Genomic DNA, 21,064 nt, shown 5'->3' on the forward strand with positions numbered 1-21,064 from the left:
ATTGGTATATATAAAAAAGACAGCGATATTTTTCTTTTTTTATAAACATAACTCAAATGTACAGTTTTTATTTCATCCTTAAATACTGCATATATTACAATAGCGGACGCGCATTTTCTATGACAATGTCGCGAAACGTTTTGTGAATCAGATCCGTGTACAGTCTAAGAAATATACAATTCACGCAAATTAGTTTCACTTAATACTAAATAATGTTGCACTTTACACGTGTCCCTGTAATTTGGCACGAATTTATCGATCTTACATTATAGCACCATTCGTCAACTTCGTTGCACGATTCTCGTAATTTTCTCGATGACACCGCAAATGACTATAATACAATTTATTCGTATGCTTCGGGCGTTTCCAGCAAGAAAAGCGCATTGTCAGTTCTTGAAACGTGATCCACGATTTGTCTCGTTCTCATTGAATGAATAAATTCACTGATTTTGATAACACTGTGCGTTTGAACAATTCCCTGTCAAGCCATATGCCTTGAATAAGTTTCATTGCTTTAAAATAACATTCAAAACTAACGAATAGCTACGAGCAAGTATTATAGTTGTACTCTATCTTTGATTGACGTTTGTAACTATGGTTATCAGATATATTCATCTTAGAGATTTTTTGATTAAGGAAATATCTAATTTTTCGTGAATGCTTATATTCAACGTTTCTATTGTTAATATAGCATTCAAATTATTGTTTCCATCTCGTATAATACATCACCTCTCTGGTATTTCTTCTTTCAATAATACTTTTAGGAAATAAAATCTCAATATGGCATGCTCGTTAAGTAATATCGAAATGATACAAATATTTATCCATCGAAATCCCGGTTCTGAGCTAAAAAGATTTGTCTCAAGGCGTTTTCTGTACAGAAGAATGAAAAACTTTATGCTGTTCAGTCATCGTCTACTTGTTTACGTCCTGGAACCGAGAGTACTCGGATGATAGAGAGTTGTATCTGCTCCCCATTCGTAAGGACCTTCGTGTGGTCCTAGAGAAACCATGGTACCAGGTCCCAGTGTTGTATGTGATGTGGCACTGACCATCCCTGGACCGGAAGAGACGTAACTTAATGGCGGCCGAGGCTGATCACGCAAACGGGCGTGTTTTACTTGTCGTTTGTACCTGGAAGGAACAATTAAACTAATTATAATTTTTTTCTCAAAACTCGATTACTTGTTGTTAAGAGAAGATAGTGGTTACGGATAATATATGTGTAATAAGATAACGAACTTCTAAGTTGGAATTTTAAATTAAATTCCTAAATTCTTAATTTTTTCTACATTCTGAAAATCTATAGAAAACATGGGGTGATTCCAAACTTTTGATCGATAATGTATATAATAATAGCATTTAAAAATTTGGATTATTCGAAAACATATCTAATTCCTCTTACAAGTCGTAAAAGTCCAAGAAAATCATAAACACTTACTTGGCGTGCATGCAGCAAAGCGCACAACTAGAAATCACCGTAGCAATGCCAACAAGAACCGCAATGGCGAGCACCCACATCTGCGTCATCGAGGCGTCAGCTCTAGCTACCATGGCGGCGCAATGTTGCACCTTCTCCACGTGATACGTCCTATAAACTTTCTTCAATTCCTCATTTTTTGGATCAGTTAGAAGAGCTTTCATTTCGTCCAAATCATATGCTTCCTTTCCAACCATTTGGAAACAGGAACTGGTCGAAGAGAAATCCAAAGAATTGTCTTCCTTCGAATAAAACTGCGTATCGTAAACATTGACAGTTATAGGTAAAGATAGAGCTTGTTGCACAGATTTCTCAAAATCCTCCAGAGTCTTTCTGACCTCTACAGGTGGCTTCGAAAACACGAACTTCAACATGTCTCTGTCACGTAGTAGAAATATCCTCAATGTGATATTCGTCTCTCTGTCTGGTGTAACCGAGTTATTGGCCGAGACAATGATTTCCATGTAACCATCTGCGTAACTGGTCATGGAACCAGTCGTTCTGAGTTCTCCAGTTTGAGGATTCAAAGACAAGTGCGAGGGAATCTTTCGTTTAGACATAGAAGGATCAACGAGGGAAGTAAAAGAAGCTTTACCCGTGCTGTAATTAATTGGAAGAGCGTCAGAGTCAGCATCGAAAGCTTCCAGAGTGATAAGACTCGTGTCTATTGGAACATTTAGACGGACACCCAATGTGACATTCTCCTTTTTAAACTTTGGCTTATTATCGTCGATATCCAAAATCTTGACAAGAATTTGTCTTTCAGAAGGATCTTGTCGATTGTAAGGTTTTGGAACGATGTCACTCTTCTTTGTGGAAAAGGGGAAACATTTAATCGTTAGCAAATGACGATCAGCTGTCTCTCTATCGAGTCGACCGTTTGATTTGATCACTGCCGAATTATTTTCGAGTCTTTCTACAATAAACAGCCTAGCTTCGTTTCCATAGATAATTGAATAGTCGATCATTCCATTTTCTCCAATGTCTTCGTCAATCGCCTCGATCACGCCAACTTTTGTTCCAATTGGTTCTTCTTCGAATATTGTCAGTTCTATAGGTGAACTGTCTAAATTTCTTTTAAAATGAGGCTTATGATCGTCGATATCATTCACTAGAACTTGAAGAACTCTGGTTGCCTGCTGAGGAGGACTTCCCAAGTCTTGAGCAACTAATATCAACGTATAACTATCCTTTGTTTCTCGATCTAGTAACTTCCTGGTAGTAATTAGACCAGTTTCGCTGTTTATTTTGAAGGCACTCGCGTCTTTGCCGAAGTTTCCATCTTCTAAAAATTTGAAAGTAATCTTTCCGTTTGGTAAATTCGGATCATCGGGATCTGAAGCTACGACTTGAAACACTGGACTGCCAATGGTTGAGTTTTCAGCTATGTGAGCTATTTCTTCGAGGGTGGGTCTGATGAAAAGAGGTACGCCATCATTGCTGACTACATCACCGATGTAAAGTGTCAGAATTACGTCGGAATAGAGTTCTGGCACGCCGCTATCTTGAGCTCTGATTCTCATTATGTATGGCTCTGTCCTTCCTTTGCCTGTCAATTCTCGAGCTGAATAAATTTCGCCAGTTGTGTGGTTTATTTTGAACAGTCCTAGAATTTTCGTAATCCACAAATCAATCTTAGAATTTCTTGGCGATTGATCGTATTTGAAAATTTAAAACATTTGACTCTTTTACAGTGACGATAAAGAAATAATTATTGTTCATTCCGAATTTTTTATTAGAATCAAAGAGTTAAAGAAAAAACATTAATACTTCGAAAACGGAAAAAATGTTATACTTTTGCTTACCACTTGCTTCGCCCTCATCAATGATTTCATAATTGATTATTCCGCCATTGCCTTCGTCTGGATCTGTGGCAGTAATATTCACTACACTGACACCTGATGAAGCGTTCTCAGGTATTACAGCTGTATAAGATTCTTGCTCAAAACTTGGAGCGTTATCATTGACATCTAAAACATCTACGGTCACCAAAGCTCTCGTGCTTCTCTGTTCTGCTCCACCTTGAGGCATGTCTGATGCAACGACATAAAAACGGAGAACCGACTGTTTTTCTCTGTCAAGTGTTGTATTGGTTGCAATCTATACAAATAAAGTTAGAAATATTCAAATTAATATAACATAGATATAATGAATGTAACGTAAATTCTAGTAAAATGTATAAAAATAAATTTATTTACCTGAATGTTACCAGTTATTGGTTCCACCTCGAACATATTAGCGTTTTCTCCAACTAAAGAGTATCTCACTTCACCGTATCCTCTCTTAACTTCCTGTTCCGTGCTGGAACTATCCATGTCCGTAGCTCTGACGTTCAATACAATCTTTGGAGGTTTTACCGATTCTAATACAGAAATTTTGTAATCCTTTTGAGTAAAGATAGGACTGTTGTCATTCATGTCTTGCACTTCGACTATCAAGTTGGCTTCCGACATTTTTCTTGTTATCTCGTAATCTCTTGCTAAAGCTCGTACTTTAAATCGAATGAACTGAAAATCACAAACCGTTGAAATCCCAAAACATAATTATGTATAGACACAGGAACATAGTTTTAAAATTATAATTTGAATAATTTAATTACAAATAGAACAAGAATAAATACTAAAAATGAGCTTAGAAATTAGAATTTATAGGATTAAAATGAATATAAAAAATTAGCTTTAAAACTAAAATTTACCTTTTGATTCAGAGCTTCATAGTCCAGCCGCTTGCTCAAAACAACGTTTCCGCTTTGAACACCCACATTCACATACCCTTCATCATCATCTTCCCTCACCAATTCAAACCTTTGAACGGCATAACCAGTAGTTGGTTCTTTGGCTGATAGCATTAGCAAAGTAGTTCCAAGAGGTTGTTCCTCTGGCACGGAAATCTTGATTGTGGGATTATTAGGCGACCATCCTGGGTTCGTAAACGTTGGATTGTCGTCGCTGTAAGCTTGGATATAAATCGTCACCTCGACATTCGTAATCTGCTTCTCTTTATCAACGACGGCGTTCAAATCTTGCACCTGAACCGTCAAAATGACTACTGCAGCCACTTGATAATCTAACACACGATTTACTGTAATTAAACCAGTCATGGAATTTATTCGAAACGCTGTTTTGTAATCATAGGAAGTTGTGCTCTTCAGAGCCACGCCAGTTTTGTCGACAGCCCTGATGGGTTCTACTAAAGAATATTCCAAATAAGCGTCTGAGTCTGGGTCTGTTGCTATTACTTTCAATACTGGTTCACCTGTTTAACGATTATTAATTATCAGCACTGAATTCTTTCTGTTGTAATTTATATTGCATGATCCTGTCGCTAGTTAACATAAGGACTGTGTCGATAACCATACCGGGAACTACATACTTTTCTTATATTTTTATATACAGTGATGTACAAGATAGTTCCGACCAGAAAGATTTTTCATTTTATATTTTAAAAGTGATACATGAAAAATTTGTTGCTAATATTGAATATAAAGACGTGGCACGTAAAAGATCTCAGTAAAACAAATGGACGCTACCATATAGTTTTATAGTTATATAATATTAGCAGAAATTTTTTTAAATATCGTTTTTGAAAGAGTATAAAATGGACATTTTATCTACCTTGAAACTTCCATGCACCACTATGTACAAACTGAGAACGAGAATATGCGATTCACTACTGTTATTACTGCCTATGAATTAACTAACAAAAGAATCATCCTGTATGTTTTTTTATTATTTTGGAACCTACCAATAGATGCTCTTTCCGATACGTAAACGAGATACGTCGACTCGTTGAACATGGGTGGTTTGTTGTTCACGTCTACCATATTCACTGTGACAGTTGTCGTAGCGGTTTCCCTAAGTGGTGTGCCAGAGTCTATGGCGTAAACTATTACTTCGTACTTTTCTCCTCCGGTTTCCAAATCCAAACGAGCATCTAGTGAGACCGTGATAACACCAGAACTAAACAATTCATAACAGATTTTAATATTTAATATCTATAATATATTATTCTAGATCTGTGAAAACATTTATTGAAAAAAGCATTTACGAAAATTGTTACGTATTTGTCTTGAATAAATTATAGAGATGTAAATTATGGTGTAAATTACCTAGAATCTATGACAAAATTATCTTTAGCACCGGAAGCAATGTGATACTGCAACAAGTTGTCTCTTCCGTCAGGATCGTTTGCTACGACTCTAATGACTTCCGTTCCTGGCGAAGCGTTCTCCAACAATCTTGCTCGGTAAGTGCTAGGTCCTGGTACATTAGATTTGTAATTTCCACGGAAAATGGGTTTTTGGTTTCCAGGTACTCCAACCCTTACTGATAATTTTGCTTCGGAATATAATGGCGGCGTTCCAGCATCCGTAGCACGAATTATTAATTCGTAAATTCCTCTTTCTGTGTCGTCTGAACGCACTGCTTTCGCCATTGTCACTTCTCCGGTCTCTGAATTTATCTGTAAAAATATTGTTATTAATTTTGTGCACAAAATAACTTTTATTAATAACTTACAATAAAGATATGCAAATAGGACTTTATCGGATTGCTAATTTTTATTCACTATACTCTGTGATGGATTTAACGCTTTGGTTGCCTGAAGCTAATAATCATTTTCAGCTAAAACGAATTGAAAAATGTTTAACCTGGCTAAATCGATGTTTCTTAAATCAATAGGAAATTAATATTTACATTTAGAGATCTTTTGACTAATCTGTCAAAATGATATTCATTTAGACGGTGAATTCATGTGTAGCAATTAAAATACGCACGATGGCCAGTCCAAAATTGCTTTTAAAACTCCTCGAAATTGTAAGCAAGAAAGATTCTCTTTTTTTCACGTATTTTAGAAAACGCAAGGATCCTCCAAAATGTTTTAGAATGGACTCATCGAATGCTCATTTTGGCCAAGTTAAAATTTTGATCTCACCCCTTGAATACTAACAAATGTATTTAATATGATTCTGATAATTGTTTATTAATCTTTTTTCCAACCACTTTGGGGCCTCCTTGGTGTTCCGAGGCCCGAATCTTATTGTGTCATTGGTGTCAAGGTAGATCTGCCTCTGATTATACCTAAGCTTATTTCATCTATTTTTACTCTTTCATATTTATCTGACAACAACACGTACCTTGAAAACACCGTTCGTCATACTGTTATGCGAACTGATAGAGTACGTTACTTTCCCATTTCCCTGTGCTGGACCATCGACATCAGTGGCTCTAACAAACATCTGTGGATCGAAACTTGTTGCTCCTTCGCGGACAGTTCTCGTATATTCGTTTTGTTCAAATACTGGCTTATTGTCATTAACATCGTCCAATTCTATCAGAATATTCACAGCAGATACTCTTCCACCTCCATCTTTAGCTTCCATCGTCAATGAATACGATTTCTGAGCTTCGTAGTCCAATGGTTTTGCTATTGAGACTCCACCTGTTTTTAGATTAGTTTCGAATTTGTCAGCTCCGAAACCACGTAGAGTGTAAGTCAATTCACCAAAAGAACCACTGTCGTAGTCTCTTGCGAACACATCGCCGAATCGTGTGCCTATTTCCGCGTTTTCTGGCACAGATAGTTTGTACACCGATTGAGAGAATTCTGGACTGTGATCGTTGGCGTCCATTAACTCTACGTGAACTCTACTTATGGCCACCTAAAATTTATTTATTAATGTATTACTTTTCATACATCAATTGTTATACAAATATTTATGTGTATATGGTCAAAGATAACATGGAAGTTCTATAGAAACAAATCTAGGAATTGTTAAGAATGTATCTATTACTGTGTTAAAAATATTTATATGTAGACTAGGAGTATTTATACAAAATATGGAATTTATATTTTTAATTCTAGAAATTTATTTTATCTAATAAACATCATTCCAAGTATATTGTATTGTATTTGTATGTTATATTCTTATAGATTCTTGCATATTATGGTGTATTTTTTGTAGTACATCTTCAGATTTTTCGTAAATGCATAAAAGTCCATGGTCTATTTACAAATTATTGACGATAAATTCGTACCACTTCATTTGCAACTACTGCAACAACTTCGAACTCGAGTTTCCTTTTAGCGAGGTCATCCACATCATAATCCAAGACATTGACATCTTTTGCTTTAACCACAACTGGCACACGACCTTGAGCTTCCTCGGGACTAACAATGAAAGCCTTGCTAATTCCAGGATAATCCGGCGCATCTCTAAGAGCCAATCTATACTTCGCATTCTCTCCAACATCTCCGTCACTCACTATCATATTTAATCCCGGTAAAGGTGTACCCTTACCTATGTCTTCTGAAATTTTTATATTGAAGTACTTCTCGTTAAACACAGGCATCAAATCGTCAACATCTGTGACGACTATCGTGACAATCGAGGTTGCAGTGTCTGCTGGGATCTCGTTATTGATTAATTCCGTAGCTTTCACTTGGAACGTGTAAATCCCACCATTTTGTAGGATTCTAGGATCCTCTCGATCGAGGGAAATGTTGGTGGTAACCAGTTTGCCTACTGTCACGTCACCCTCTCTCGATACTTCGAGATCAAAGTGGCCTGATTCCTCGTCTTCGAGAGTTAATAGGAGAATTCTAGGTTCACCCGTGTCACCGTCTCGCGCTCTGATTGTTAGGATCGTGTGACTAGCTGGCGTGTTCTCCGGAAGTGCCGCGCTGTACGGCGCGTTCAAGAAGACGGGCGGCTGATCCTGAAAGCAATTTATGCAATTTATTTATCATTTACAATCCGTAGTAAATGTAAATCTCTGATTCAAAGGTTTGCTAGTGGATGGTACTGGAGCAAGAGATGTATCCTGCTTATTTGACTTCAGCTTTTGATCAAAGCTGACACAGTATGTACTGCAAAAACTATGCCTATTGCTTTAAAATCTGTTGCAACGTTTCTTACCCCTTTCATGTAAAAAGATTTAATTTCAAGCGCCAACCGATTATTTTTGGTAAAGAATTTTATATTCTAGGTCTTGCATTTAATTAATTGTACTCTCATAATAATACTTATATTTGTGCAATATTTAAACCGAAAATACAGTTATTCAGCATTATAGTAATTGTGAAATAAAAATGTTACAAAAGCTGTACCAGTATACCCAAATTCGTTCATCACCATGTTGAACTATCTGATTTGTAAATGTGACTATTTCAACCAACTATTTTAACAAAAATACGTATTCAACCACAAACAGTGTTTTAATAGTATTTTAACAAAATATATATATCTATAATCTATTGATTTAGAGATAAATAAATATCTATAATCTATTGATTTAAAGATAAATAAATATCTGTAATCTACTGTCAAATATCACTAGTATCATCTCACTTGGTTTTTTATTTGTCTTGAGTAATTCTCATGATTCCCAGGAATTAATTAAAAGAATTTGAGACCGTTATCTAACGGAGGATTTCAAGAATGATTAAAGTTTGTGTTAGAACGAACGAAGGAAAACGTTTACCGTTCTGGTGAAAGTTATTTCGCGAACAACGCGTACACATAATAGGACGTTCCACGAACAGAGTCACTAGGTAACGGCCTGCGCTTTCCTGCTTAGATTATCGTAAACAATCTTACTAACTAATACGGAATGATCACACTGGATGTACAGTTACATCCGCGGTTAGGTCGAGACCCACTTACCTGAACATCGAGAACGTCCACGGCTACTGTTGCTCTGGCCTGTAACCTTTTCGATACATCGCTGGCACCGTCTACAGCCAAGAGGTTGATCAAATACGAGTTTCTCCTCTCGTAATCCAGAGACTTCGACAGGGTGATCTGTACGTCGTATTTCCCTTCCGTCAACTGAAAATGTAGTTTTTGATTTATAAGCTCAATCGACTTTTCGTTGAACGATCGTAGAAGAGAAATTCGAGCATTGGATGTAAATAATTGGCAATTTTTCTTAACTTAATGATATTTTCGTTGAAGAAATGGTAGAAGGGAAATTTAAGTATTGAATGTAAGTACTTAAGGATTTAAGGATAGTATAATGTACAGAAGAAATAAATAGTTGAAAATTTTGGCATGTAGGATATAGAGAAGTAAAAATATATGTATATAATAGGATCTGGAGAAGATATAGTCAAGATCTTAGAAAGATCGTAGAATGTAAAGAAGTAATTAACGGAAAATTTGGATATCATATAATATAGAGAAGCAAATAACTGAGAATGTACGCAAAGTTGAATGTAGAACATAAGTAAAAATTCTGGATAGTAATTACGTTTAGTGAATTGCTATGAATTGTTTGTTACAATGAAATGTCAAGGTTTCTACCTTTTCTGTAGAAACGTTGAAGACCTCGCAGACATCATCGTCTCGCGACGTAGAGACACACTGCACGTGAATATCTGCGTTTACACCACCATCGAGATCCGTGATTGTGATTGTACCAGGTGGAACTAGAAGACCACCCACGTGTGCGCTTTCTGGCACCCTGGCTGCATAAGGTCTGCCATGGTATACCGGTGGATTATCATTCTCATCTAACACCGCTATCTCGCGTCGGAGGGATACTGTATTGGGTTCTGATCCTGCGATCCCTTCATCTAATAGAATATTGATTTTAATATTACTCATAGATATCTCTCATTGTCTGGTAAATAAAAAGTGTACGTTTTAACACAAGAAAATAAGGAATATTGTTTGATGAATTGAGTTGCTATTTTCATAGAAGAAATTTATAAATGAAATTATTTCTATGTATTCTCATGGAGGCTTAGAAATTTTCAAGATAATTCTTTATATCAATTCTTATGTGTATCTTGTTGTTCAAAGACATTTGTATAATTTCTTTATCGAGCTTCTCAAATAAAGACTGAAATCAAAAGTTTAAAGATATAGTCGCGTAATAAATATAGAAAAGAAACTTCACCGAAATCTAATTGCACAATCGAGTCATCACTATTCCGCTAGCATATCGGTCATCTAATGCTCTACATATACCGTCATCTATTCATTGATATTCTACAGTAGCATTGTAACGGAATATCTATAAAAACAGTGTAGTTACCCGTTATACTGATGATCACTTCGATCAAATCCTGGGTCTCCCTGTCTAGCGCCTTTCTTAAAACAACTACACCGCTGTCCCGATTCACAGTGAAGTATTCACCACTGATCGAATAATGTAACTTGGATCCTTCCGGATCTTCTCCTTGAAGAGTGTATACAGGTGCACCTGGAGGTGTGCCTTCTGACACGGCCAGTCTGGCCATGTCTCCACCTTGCACGAAATGCGGCGCTCTGTTGATCACCTGACCCCATGACGAAGACCACGTGGAGAGTGTAAAGAGCAAAATTGTCCACATCGTCACCTGCGGGTTAACGAAATAAATATGTTAAATATTCTTTTACTTTTAAGTTTTGAATATTAATTTCGATACAGACAATTGATGCGAAATTTAAAAATATATTTTCAGTATATTTGCGATTCAACCGATTTATATTACTAACGATGCAACACTCGAGAACGTAGCTCATGTTCCTATTTAAATAGTATATATCTCTAATAAATTTTTAATTTAAATCTGTCAGATCACATAGTTTTGGCATGCAAAATGTTAACAATTTTCATACCTCCATTTTCACCAAGCCTAAGATCCAATTCTAGCTCGTTGGAAACTTGTTCTTTTTATAATTAGAGGTTCTTTAATTATCGTGGGATGTTTGACATCGCAAGACCATTGTCTTTCATTGCTCGCTGTATAATTTGAGAATGTAAATTAACAATCATAATGCTATTTACTGATATGTACAAGGACCATCATTAGCATCAGTGGTTGACGTTGCATTTGTTGAATAACGGTTATTTAGTGGACAATTAGAAAGTGGATTCAAAGATGAAAATGTTGGGTGTAAGAAGAACAATTCCGCGGCTTATGCTTGGAACTTTCATTAAACAAATTGAAACATGAAGTTTTATACATAAAAGCGCGTTCTCTCTTGCGTGAAAGGTGAACACTTCCTACATTGTGATTCGTCACGATTCCATTCACTTCCGGTCATCGAAACAAGCGTATCTTAATAATTGTACCGCTTTAAATAATGCAAAAAACAACATCTCCACGTTCATGGTAATGTTTTCTCCTATAAAACCACATATGATATCCTATATGACTACAAAAATTTGAGAAACAGACAGAAAAAAGACAATAAATTTTATGATCTATCAACAATTACGACAAACGATAAATTATATGACCAATAATCGCTGTGAAACTTCGGTTTCAAATTATCCGTTCCCACACAAATTTTATACAAAAGTATTCAAGCTAATTTAAAGTATATAAAAAAACGTGCTCTTGTTATAAAAGCTAATAGGTGAAACAAAGTCTTGTTACATTTCATTTCTCTAACTGCATTCACAAATATCTAAATTTCTATAAACGTCCACACTCTAGTGATATTTATATATTTCCATGTATAGCGATACTTTATATCTCCACATACCTACAAGACCACTCACTTTCTATCCAAACAACGATTAATTACACAGCAAATAGACATCACTCAGATAATAGTTCGATCAACGTCTTCAACTAGAAAGGAAACTATCGAGAAGAAGTTAACCATAGGTGAGCTCGAGAGCCATCTGAAATAAGCGTACGTGCATTTGTTTCTTGGACGTTGTTGGGATCAATGTTCGCGGTCTCTGTTGGAAAAATACGACGCATAGACGAGTGGGCAGGAGAGAGGAAATGGTTAAATACTGCGGAGGATGCAACGATCTATCGGAGCCACCGGTTACCACCCATATAAAACGCGGCAGCGACCGAGCCGCGTTCTTTCTGTGGCATTCCGAAAAAATGCTTTCAGGCGAACCACCAGCCAGCGGTGCAGCCACCGAGTACGGTGACTGAATGACTTGTAGCGGGTGAGCACAGTCAGTGAAAAGCCGTTAGAAATCAGATTCCATTTCAGGAGTTCGCGGTATTCTTGTGCTGCGATCCGTAAATTAAATTGTCCTATTAGTCGTCGAACATTTATCTACGCCTTCAGTACCGTCATTCTGTTTTAATTAATTTAAGCTTTTAAAGTGTACAAATGAATTTGGTGTTGGTGGATAATCGCGTTGCTTTTATGGATAGGATTTAACAAAAAAGGTAATTGTTGCTCTTATCTTTAACGAGATACTAGAAAAAAGTACAAAATTACTTTCAGATATTTAATATACCCCAAATCTTAAGGATTAAGAAATACTTTGTAATTAAAATTTGTATGAGTGAAATATGCATATTATAGAAAAATATGTATGAGGCAAAATAAGGTTAATAAATACTGTAAGATAAGATTCCTAAAAAGATCTGCATACACGCGCATAGTTCCGGAATATATTAATAAAAGGCGTAAAAGATTCGAATCAGAGTTGGAATTCGTCGAACAAGAAAATTTAGAATGCAAGTACTGACCGCGATCTTCGTTAATCAGAGTGTGTAGTAATCGATTAAGTATTTTTTCGTGAAAGCAGCATTCCAAACGACTTTTCCTGGTAGTGTAAACGGAAAATAATATTTCAGCGTGATTTCAAGATCAGCATACGAAATTTCATGGGCCGATGAGTAACGCGTATTAATGTTGCGCAGGATTGTTAAGAACTTTGCGGTAACTTTCTAGTAGAGTCTCCAGACAGATTCCGAACAAATGTCTTGCACAACAGCATCGGCTTGGATAAATGCAGATTGCGTTCTATGCTATTCCGCCTCTATCATAACTCTCACTCAAGACAGCAATTTGTGCGGAATCAAAACCACTCGACCAATAATATTTTTCTGTAGCGTTTAAGTGGAACTGCAACAATATTCATTTAGACTCTGGTATTCAAAGGCCAAGTATGTGGAGCAACATGATGGATTACGAGGTTAATAGGAAATCGTTCAGATGAATTGCAGAATTTAAAACACAATGGGTTATGTTAGAATAAATAATACACAGCATGATTTCTACCCATAAAATTAAGGTAGGTACTAGAATGAAATCACATGTGATTATTGCAATTTATCCTTTTTATGAATGACAGCTTACCTGTTCTTTTTATTAAGATAGGTTTGAAATGTACCTGTCATAAAAATATTGCATATAAGTTACGCAAACTACTCTTATAAATTATTTGCATCATATAGGAATTTCTTTAAACTGTGAATTTGAAGTTTTCTCTAAATTACTGTATGATAGAATAGACGAATGTAATAGACAAATAATAAAATATTTTATAATATATGATTAAAAAGCTCCGTTTATATGAATTTGTTGGGGGAAATATAGTTTGTATAGCTAATTGGAGTTCATTTTCATCACCACCTGTGACCTTTCGTCTAATTTTTTGCTTAATTTTGAGAATTTTGAAACTGTTCATTTTGAAGGCTTCAATGAGAACCAGCTGAAAGTAATACGTGGGAAGCAATCATTCTGCGAAGAGAAACAAGCGACGACTACAGGACAGTATACTAGCGATTTTCCGGTGACTTCGTACCACTAGTTGACTTCCGTGTTCAGAAGGTTGTTATCAAGTATTGTCTTCGGCAAACCTAATTATTAATCATGTGAAGCTACTAGAAATTTTGTATGATACGGGAAAGGCAGGAGACCTGCTACCTTGTTGAAACAATTCTCACAATTACTTCACATCGGAACCTTAATCATAGGATTAATTTTGAGTATCTTTAAATACCACCAAAAGAACACGTTGCTATGATCTTGACTCATAGTTAAACACAAAAAATTTTACACAAAATGGATAATATTTAAAGTCCTTATGAAGTCATTTAGATTCAAATATTCGTGCATCACTATATTACCCAACAATGGAGAAAGGCTGCAACTATTAAAGAAGCAATTTCTAGCACATTGACATAAAGTTTTCACAGCTTACTACATTTATTATATGTTCTGATAATATTAGTGATTTGTTTAGCAAATTACTATATTAGGCGTGCAAACTAATTTGGACTTTTGATTCTTAGATTTATCTATTTCTAACTTAAATTCAAATATTTTTTCTATCTTACAGGAGTTTTATGAAATAAAATCTACAATTAATGTAGTTTCACACTTATTATAGTTAATGAAATAATAAGAACGGTTTTGATGATTAAAATATTATATAATGAATAGAATTTCCATTTTCTTTCTAAAGGCACCGAATCCATTTACATTTATAATACACATCTAATATTTTGCTTCCTTTTTTCACAGTTGAGCAGTGTAGAAGAGGAATTGACAACGAAACATACAAGGAAATTTACATTTCCTCATAAACCGCTTAAATAGATTCAGCAATAACAAACAGACTCGAAGTATTCCAACATTGGTACGATTTCTATTATAATGTGTGCAACGCGGAGAAGCATGGAACGTTAAAATTCATGACCAAGAGTATACTTCTACTGTTTGAAGATTCGTCCGAGATTCTGAACAGTGTAATTGTAATTATCAGCGACGTAACATAAAACGATACGGCTAGATTATGCGATGGATTCAATTCTAGCCAGGAAGAAATTCACGGATCGCGCTTTCGTCATTCGCCATGAACGAACCATAAAACACACCATGAAATCCCGCAGAAATAATAGTAAACGGAATATTACACCGTAAGCGCAACGATCGCCGACCACAATGTATTTACTAAGCGCGATTCTCAAATATAAGATATATATATAATAAGATATATATATAAATCCTTTAAGATTATGGAAAAGGATGAAAATAAAGGAGATAAGGAGAACACAAAATTATTCAAATAGAAACAACGCCATGCTCTATTTAATAATGCATGATCCCATTATTCATGATGTTAAACGAATTCGAATTCATGACGTTGTCTTGTATTCCTTATGAATTATAGTTGATGGTAACTACCGCAATGCATGCAATTTGCTGTTCAAAGTTTAACTGCTGGTGCTTCGTTATATGGGTCATCGTGATTTAAAACATGATTAAAATAACAAGATAAAAGCATTCTATGCGCCTCAATTTTGAAATAAAAGTGGTCATTACCTTCAATCAATTTGAAACGATGAAATTGATCTGCTCGTTAGGTAGGGGAAGAAAAATATATTCTTGGCCTTTAACTAACAATATCTGTACACACGTATATTCTATCTTATCGAGATTTTATATCCAGTTAGTTGATAATACATTTCTTTAATGTATCACGATCTTATTTTATTACTGTGATGATTTGTTCATTTAGACGTTAGTTTTAAAGAGAATTGATTGTAGCCATCAATGAAGATAGTACTGTAAAATAATCAAGAGCTCAAAGTGATACTATAAAATTGAATAATCAACTACTCGAGAAAGTTATAACTGTTTCCTCGCTCCTTTATTGCAACACATGTATCAATTAAAAGAACATGAACTTCATTTCAAACAGAACTGAAAAATAAAGTCAAGAACAAAATGAATAACTACTTTATTAATATTTTATGATTTTTCATCAACTATAAACATATCGATTTCAAAACATAATCGTTAAAACGCTGAAATTGAGCTCAATTTCATGAACTGTTGTTCGATCAACAAGGAAACCGGTTTCATCATTGGCTAAACGTATTTCGCCATTTATTACGCGTTGCGACGCTCCGTGCAAGAATTAATTCCTGTGTTATCTGATAGAAAGCTTTTCTCTTTGCGTTTGCTTCCGCACGTTCGTTTCCCGTGAATGAAAAATACTACGTAGAAATTATACACCGCGGTGCATGGTGATGTGTCACAATAGAATTTGCTGAAGTAATACGCGGAAAAATATGTCACGGTACTAGCCATTTTTCCAACTCGATACATATTCCAATGTACTCAAAACACTACACTGCGCCGCGGAGAAACTCGAATACATTAGCCGTTCGCTCGATAAATTATTTTCCATTTAGGTCGATCGTAAAAAAGATAATGTAATGTTCGTTTCGCGTTCGTTAATGTGGATCAAAACTTATACTACTATAATTTGAAATGAATTTAAAGAGTTGATCATAAATTCATAATCGTTTAAAAAATTACTTAACTCCTTAAATGCAGCGTGTTACTGTTTTGTTTTAGTTGCGCAATACCTTTTTTTAGTGAATTGAGAAGTGCAAACGGAATTTACATTTAGTATTTTATGTAAAGTAGAACAATTTAGACAATGAACTGGATTTGTATATTTTGTAATATTCACTTGTAAATCGTTGCTGCTATTATACAAGAGAATATATTAACACTGGTAATTTGTAACTTGTAACTTATGAAGTTTTACTAGTATAATAATTAAACAAATTAATTCGATTATGCAACAGGATCTTAGTAATGTTCCAACATATTTCCTAGAAAAACCAAGATTATTCAGAATCTAACAGATGGTAGTGAATATACTATTTTAATAAAATTACGTTCTTCAAGTATTGCGACCACTCAACTTTTACTTATTTTCATGGTTGAGCTACACAATTTCCTAGATTACACATAAGCGTAATATTACAACATTACCTAAAGCACTTTATCCTAATCAATTCTAAATTTTCAAAATCTAAAATTCTGTACAAATATTTACCATATCCATTTTACAGTTTAGGCACTTACTACGTAAACTCCCGAGACATTGTGTATACACGCAACAATCCCCAAATTACAAAAGTCCACAGTGGAGTTCACGCGTGGCAAACATCTATCACATTCTCGCCTTTGAGACCAATTTCCCAGAGAATTTCTGTGCAAATAAATTACCTAGATTCGTTCATTGACCTAGATACGCTAAAAAAAAAAAAAAATCGCGTACCAAGCACGAACGGCTCGTAATTGGTTTTCGATACCGGCAACAAGCATTTCGAAACGCGTTTCTTGTGAAATTTCGCGAACCGCCATCGCGGTGATACCGGTCAGGCCAGCAACATTGGCGTAGGATCTATTCTCACTGTTTCTCGGAGTGAAGCGCCTGGTTTGATTCGTATCCGCGATACCGATTTTCTCTTCGGGTTGCGCGAAAAGCAAACGAGTACGCGCGGTTAACTGTTCCGTGCTGATCGTACGAGACCCGACGTCCTAGACTCGTTAATCGCCGAGAAAGGAGAAGAGGCAGAGCGAAGGCAGGCCACAGAAAAGCGAGAGGAAGACGGAGTAGCCGGCGAGAGGAAGAAAAAAAACCGTTATAGAGGCCCCCTCTACGATCCACACCATTACGTTACGCGCCTGGCATCCTGACACTGTGTGACCAGGTGATGCCCAGGATGAATGACTAAGAAAAGTACCATCTTGTCACGCGCTTCTTTCTGCCCTGTCTTTGCATTTTTGCTACACAAGACGCTGCTGTTCCAGACTATACTGTGTACCGGATAGACGTGTCATTAATACGGTTTCTTTAACACTGGAACCGTTAAAGTGTTTAATAAATCAGTATATTATAAATTAATGCTATATATGTATATAATTACTGTAATATAATGAAAACGAACAAGTACATAAAACTACTTTTCTATTTCTACAGGAAATAAAATTAATTCTATTAAAACAACTATGATTTTAGTAGCAACAAAATTAAAAAACGTGGAACCTGTCGTTTTAAGGAATTACGTAATTCTAATGTGTTGAAAGTAATTATGGAATTTTTGCAGAATTCTTCCAGTTTTCCTACGGATTATTTCGGATGCTATTCCTCTAATCTTAGAGTTACTTTAATATATACTATTCCTACTGTGGACAATTTTTTTAAGAAATTTGCAAACAGAAAATTTCAAGACCTAAAGGTGATGGAAATTTGTACATAGACCAACGCATTAATGAATGACGGAATATTGAAATAAGTGTAAAAATTTAATAGCACGTATCAAGTTTTATCAAGTTTTATACAAGTATCTAAGTTTTATGTAATAATAAAAATCTCACAATGTTTACGAAGAAAAGATCTGATGTACATTATGTCTTTATTGGTTGATCAAGAAAGCTGTAAGTTGCAAAAATGTCTTTCGAGCAACCTTGAAGAACGCATGTTCGGTATTTGCGAGAAAATCAACCGATTAATCTCTGAACGTGTTAATACATGTATATTCAAGCTTTTCCTGCTCCACGAACTTGACACCGGTTCCTTGAAACCATGACTTCGACTAGTGCACTCGCTAGTCAGACTGGTTTTCCTCGAACTGGCGAAAACGATGACGGGAGTTCGGCATAGTTTGTCACTATTTTATTATTTCTGAGTCATGTAAATGGAATGTGTAAAAAATATCCTTTAACAAATGTACATTCCTGACAACAAGACTGGCTGGTTTTAACTTTTCATTTTCCCAGCCTTTCGCAGATCACTGAAATATTTAATATGATTGTTTAAAGTTTCCAGCCAACGACTTTAACTATCTCTCGATATAAAGGTCAAGGAAATACCAGTAAGATCGAGCCTAATATAGAGTTACCTTACACAGTTGGTCTCAACTTCATCAAGATTTATACGTATTTATAACTCCACTTTTATCGGTTCAATTCGTATTCTATCTAAACCAAACTCTACGCAACAACGCGTGTATCAAGTTTTCACGATGCTACCTCGATAGTAGCACGTGACTAAAACAAAAACAGGAAATCGAAACGTGCCTGAACGTCAATGAATTTTTATGGAAGATACGTTGTATAGGATATTTCCTTTCACATATCCACCCGTTCGATTCACAATATTATTAAACCAAAGGACCCTTAAATGAAAATTATTCCAACAAATATAGCGAACAATAATTAAAGTAACGTTTAATAATCCAATGAATGTTGCTTTGTACTTTCGTTCGGACTCGATCAATCACTTGAAAGCAAAGAAATACCATCTGCCAAGGACCTTACCTCATAAAGTCGGTCCAAGATCCTTCTTCCTCGCAGCACCGTATCAACTCATCATCACACCACGTGTATTTCCGTTTGGGAGATCACTCGTTTGAAAAATAACATTTAGAAAGAATCACGTACATACACGCATACCTCATGACGCATCGGTACACGAGTGTGTCTAACACGACTTATATCCTCTATCCTCTCGGTTTCATGAGTCGTTGTCGTTTCGAAAAAGAACCGATGTCTGTGCCAGCCAATGGACAGGTCTATACTGCATCCTAAGGAGGTATGCGGCCTCTGCTATGGGAGTGGAAGGAATGGAGAGAGAGAAACAGCTCGCCGCGAAGGAGAGACTACAGTCCGTGCCCGGTAACTGTGAGCGAAAGGGGGGCGAACCTTTTTGATTCTTTTGTACCTCGACGTGCCAGGTGAGTCTCTTTCGTGGTTCCATCGTGACTGGGATTGTGACGCGAAAGGGATCCAAACAAAATTAGCGAGAACTTTCCTTGGTGACATTATCTGAAAAAATATTTTATTTTCGTCATTTTTTATTGGCGGGAAAACTTCTATTTTTATGTGTATATATGTACACTTTATCCTTGATTCATAGTTTAATGATTTAATAGTTGAGAATCAAAGATATTATTTGGAACAAATGAAACCTATTTTAGTCTTAAATTTTAGTTATGAGTATTTATGTTCTAGGGTTAAATATGTTTGCAGCAAAATTGAGATCACAAATTATCGTATTCATCATTTATTATTCATCAGAAGTTGAATGTTGTGAAACACTTTTTACTTTAGAACTTTTTGCTTCCTAAATTAATACTTTCACGTCGTCGTGTATATCAGAAATTCTCTGTTACTAATGACAAACTAGGATTCTAGTAATAAATCGAAGAAATATATCACATACCATTTCCCATTAAAGCTCCCAATTAATTTTTCTTGCTTTCGCCGACGTCTAATAGCGCCAAAACAAGTCCATTAAAGCGTCTCCTTGCACAATTACATAATCCCTACTATTTTCATCTCCGTAAGAAACGCGGCGGTATCCATTAATTCCCTTAATGTCCCTTAATGTCCTTGTTTTTCCCATATAAAACTAGAAAGTTCAAACTACGGAATGAAACGGCATCAGGAATTGCTACGAAACATACACAATAATCATTCCGCAATCCTCCGTGTCTTGCAATGATACTTGTTCTTAACGCTATCGTTAGTCCACTTTCCTAACTCTGCCCACTTTTCCATATTCACGCAACCAATCTAAACGCGATTCTCACAGAGAAAAAGATACGTGCACAGTACATATCAGAAATTTATAAATTATCATTCAAATTTGAACTGGAATGGTTTTATTTTTTATAAACTCTACCCACATGTTCTGTCAAGAATCTTAGGGCAGATGACGTTATGACGTTATGATGACGTTAACTTTAATCGTACGGTCGCAGGTGACGTTGAAATTGTGTTCTATAAATTTTGTTATTTCAGTGAGCCACGCTATCTGTACGTTGAAAGTTAATAAATAAAACTATCTCCTTCTTCTATTTATTGGGATCTTTTTTGTTTTGCATTAAAAGTCTCCCAATGATAAAGCTATACAAGATATACAGGGCAGAGAGAGGGAAGTGGAGAAAATTTGAAATTAATTAACGCTAATTATTATACGAAATTAACGCTACGAATTTTACTAGAAACTTTTGTGCCACAAATTGTTTTCAATATTAGTAACAATCTTCTATCTTATGGTATACATTGTATTTATATCA

General features: G+C 35.6%; 1 protein-coding gene and 1 long non-coding RNA gene across 8 annotated transcripts; one reads left to right on the forward strand and one right to left on the reverse strand.

The window, feature by feature from the left end:
* Positions 1-26: 26 nt before the first annotated feature.
* On the reverse strand, positions 27-19,590 carry LOC126921416 (cadherin EGF LAG seven-pass G-type receptor 2). 7 transcript variants are annotated; one of them, XM_050732986.1, is made up of 14 exons: positions 17,393-17,550; positions 17,061-17,187; positions 10,519-10,822; positions 9,783-10,054; positions 9,144-9,308; positions 7,516-8,196; positions 6,615-7,139; positions 5,589-5,941; positions 5,225-5,439; positions 4,176-4,735; positions 3,679-3,987; positions 3,286-3,580; positions 1,442-3,086; positions 27-1,134 (listed from the first exon to the last, which is right to left on the reverse strand). In XM_050732986.1, the coding sequence occupies exons 3-14, from the start codon at positions 10,814-10,816 to the stop codon at positions 924-926; spliced, it is 5,529 nt and encodes a 1,842-aa protein (XP_050588943.1). In that variant the 5' UTR covers positions 10,817-10,822; positions 17,061-17,187; positions 17,393-17,550; the 3' UTR covers positions 27-923. The 7 variants fall into 7 exon arrangements, with proteins under 7 accessions (XP_050588943.1, XP_050588939.1, XP_050588937.1 ...); XM_050732982.1 differs by having other exon boundaries at positions 17,032-17,187; XM_050732980.1 differs by having other exon boundaries at positions 17,032-17,231; positions 17,393-17,542.
* Positions 13,207-14,872, forward strand: LOC126921452 (uncharacterized). The gene is made up of 3 exons (XR_007712345.1): positions 13,207-13,464; positions 13,868-14,003; positions 14,700-14,872. It is a non-coding gene; the product is annotated as an uncharacterized LOC126921452 (long non-coding RNA).
* Positions 19,591-21,064: the final 1,474 nt, after the last annotated feature.

Source organism: Bombus affinis, chromosome 10, assembly GCF_024516045.1.
Source record: "Bombus affinis isolate iyBomAffi1 chromosome 10, iyBomAffi1.2, whole genome shotgun sequence".
NCBI lineage: Eukaryota > Metazoa > Arthropoda > Insecta > Hymenoptera > Apidae > Bombus > Bombus affinis.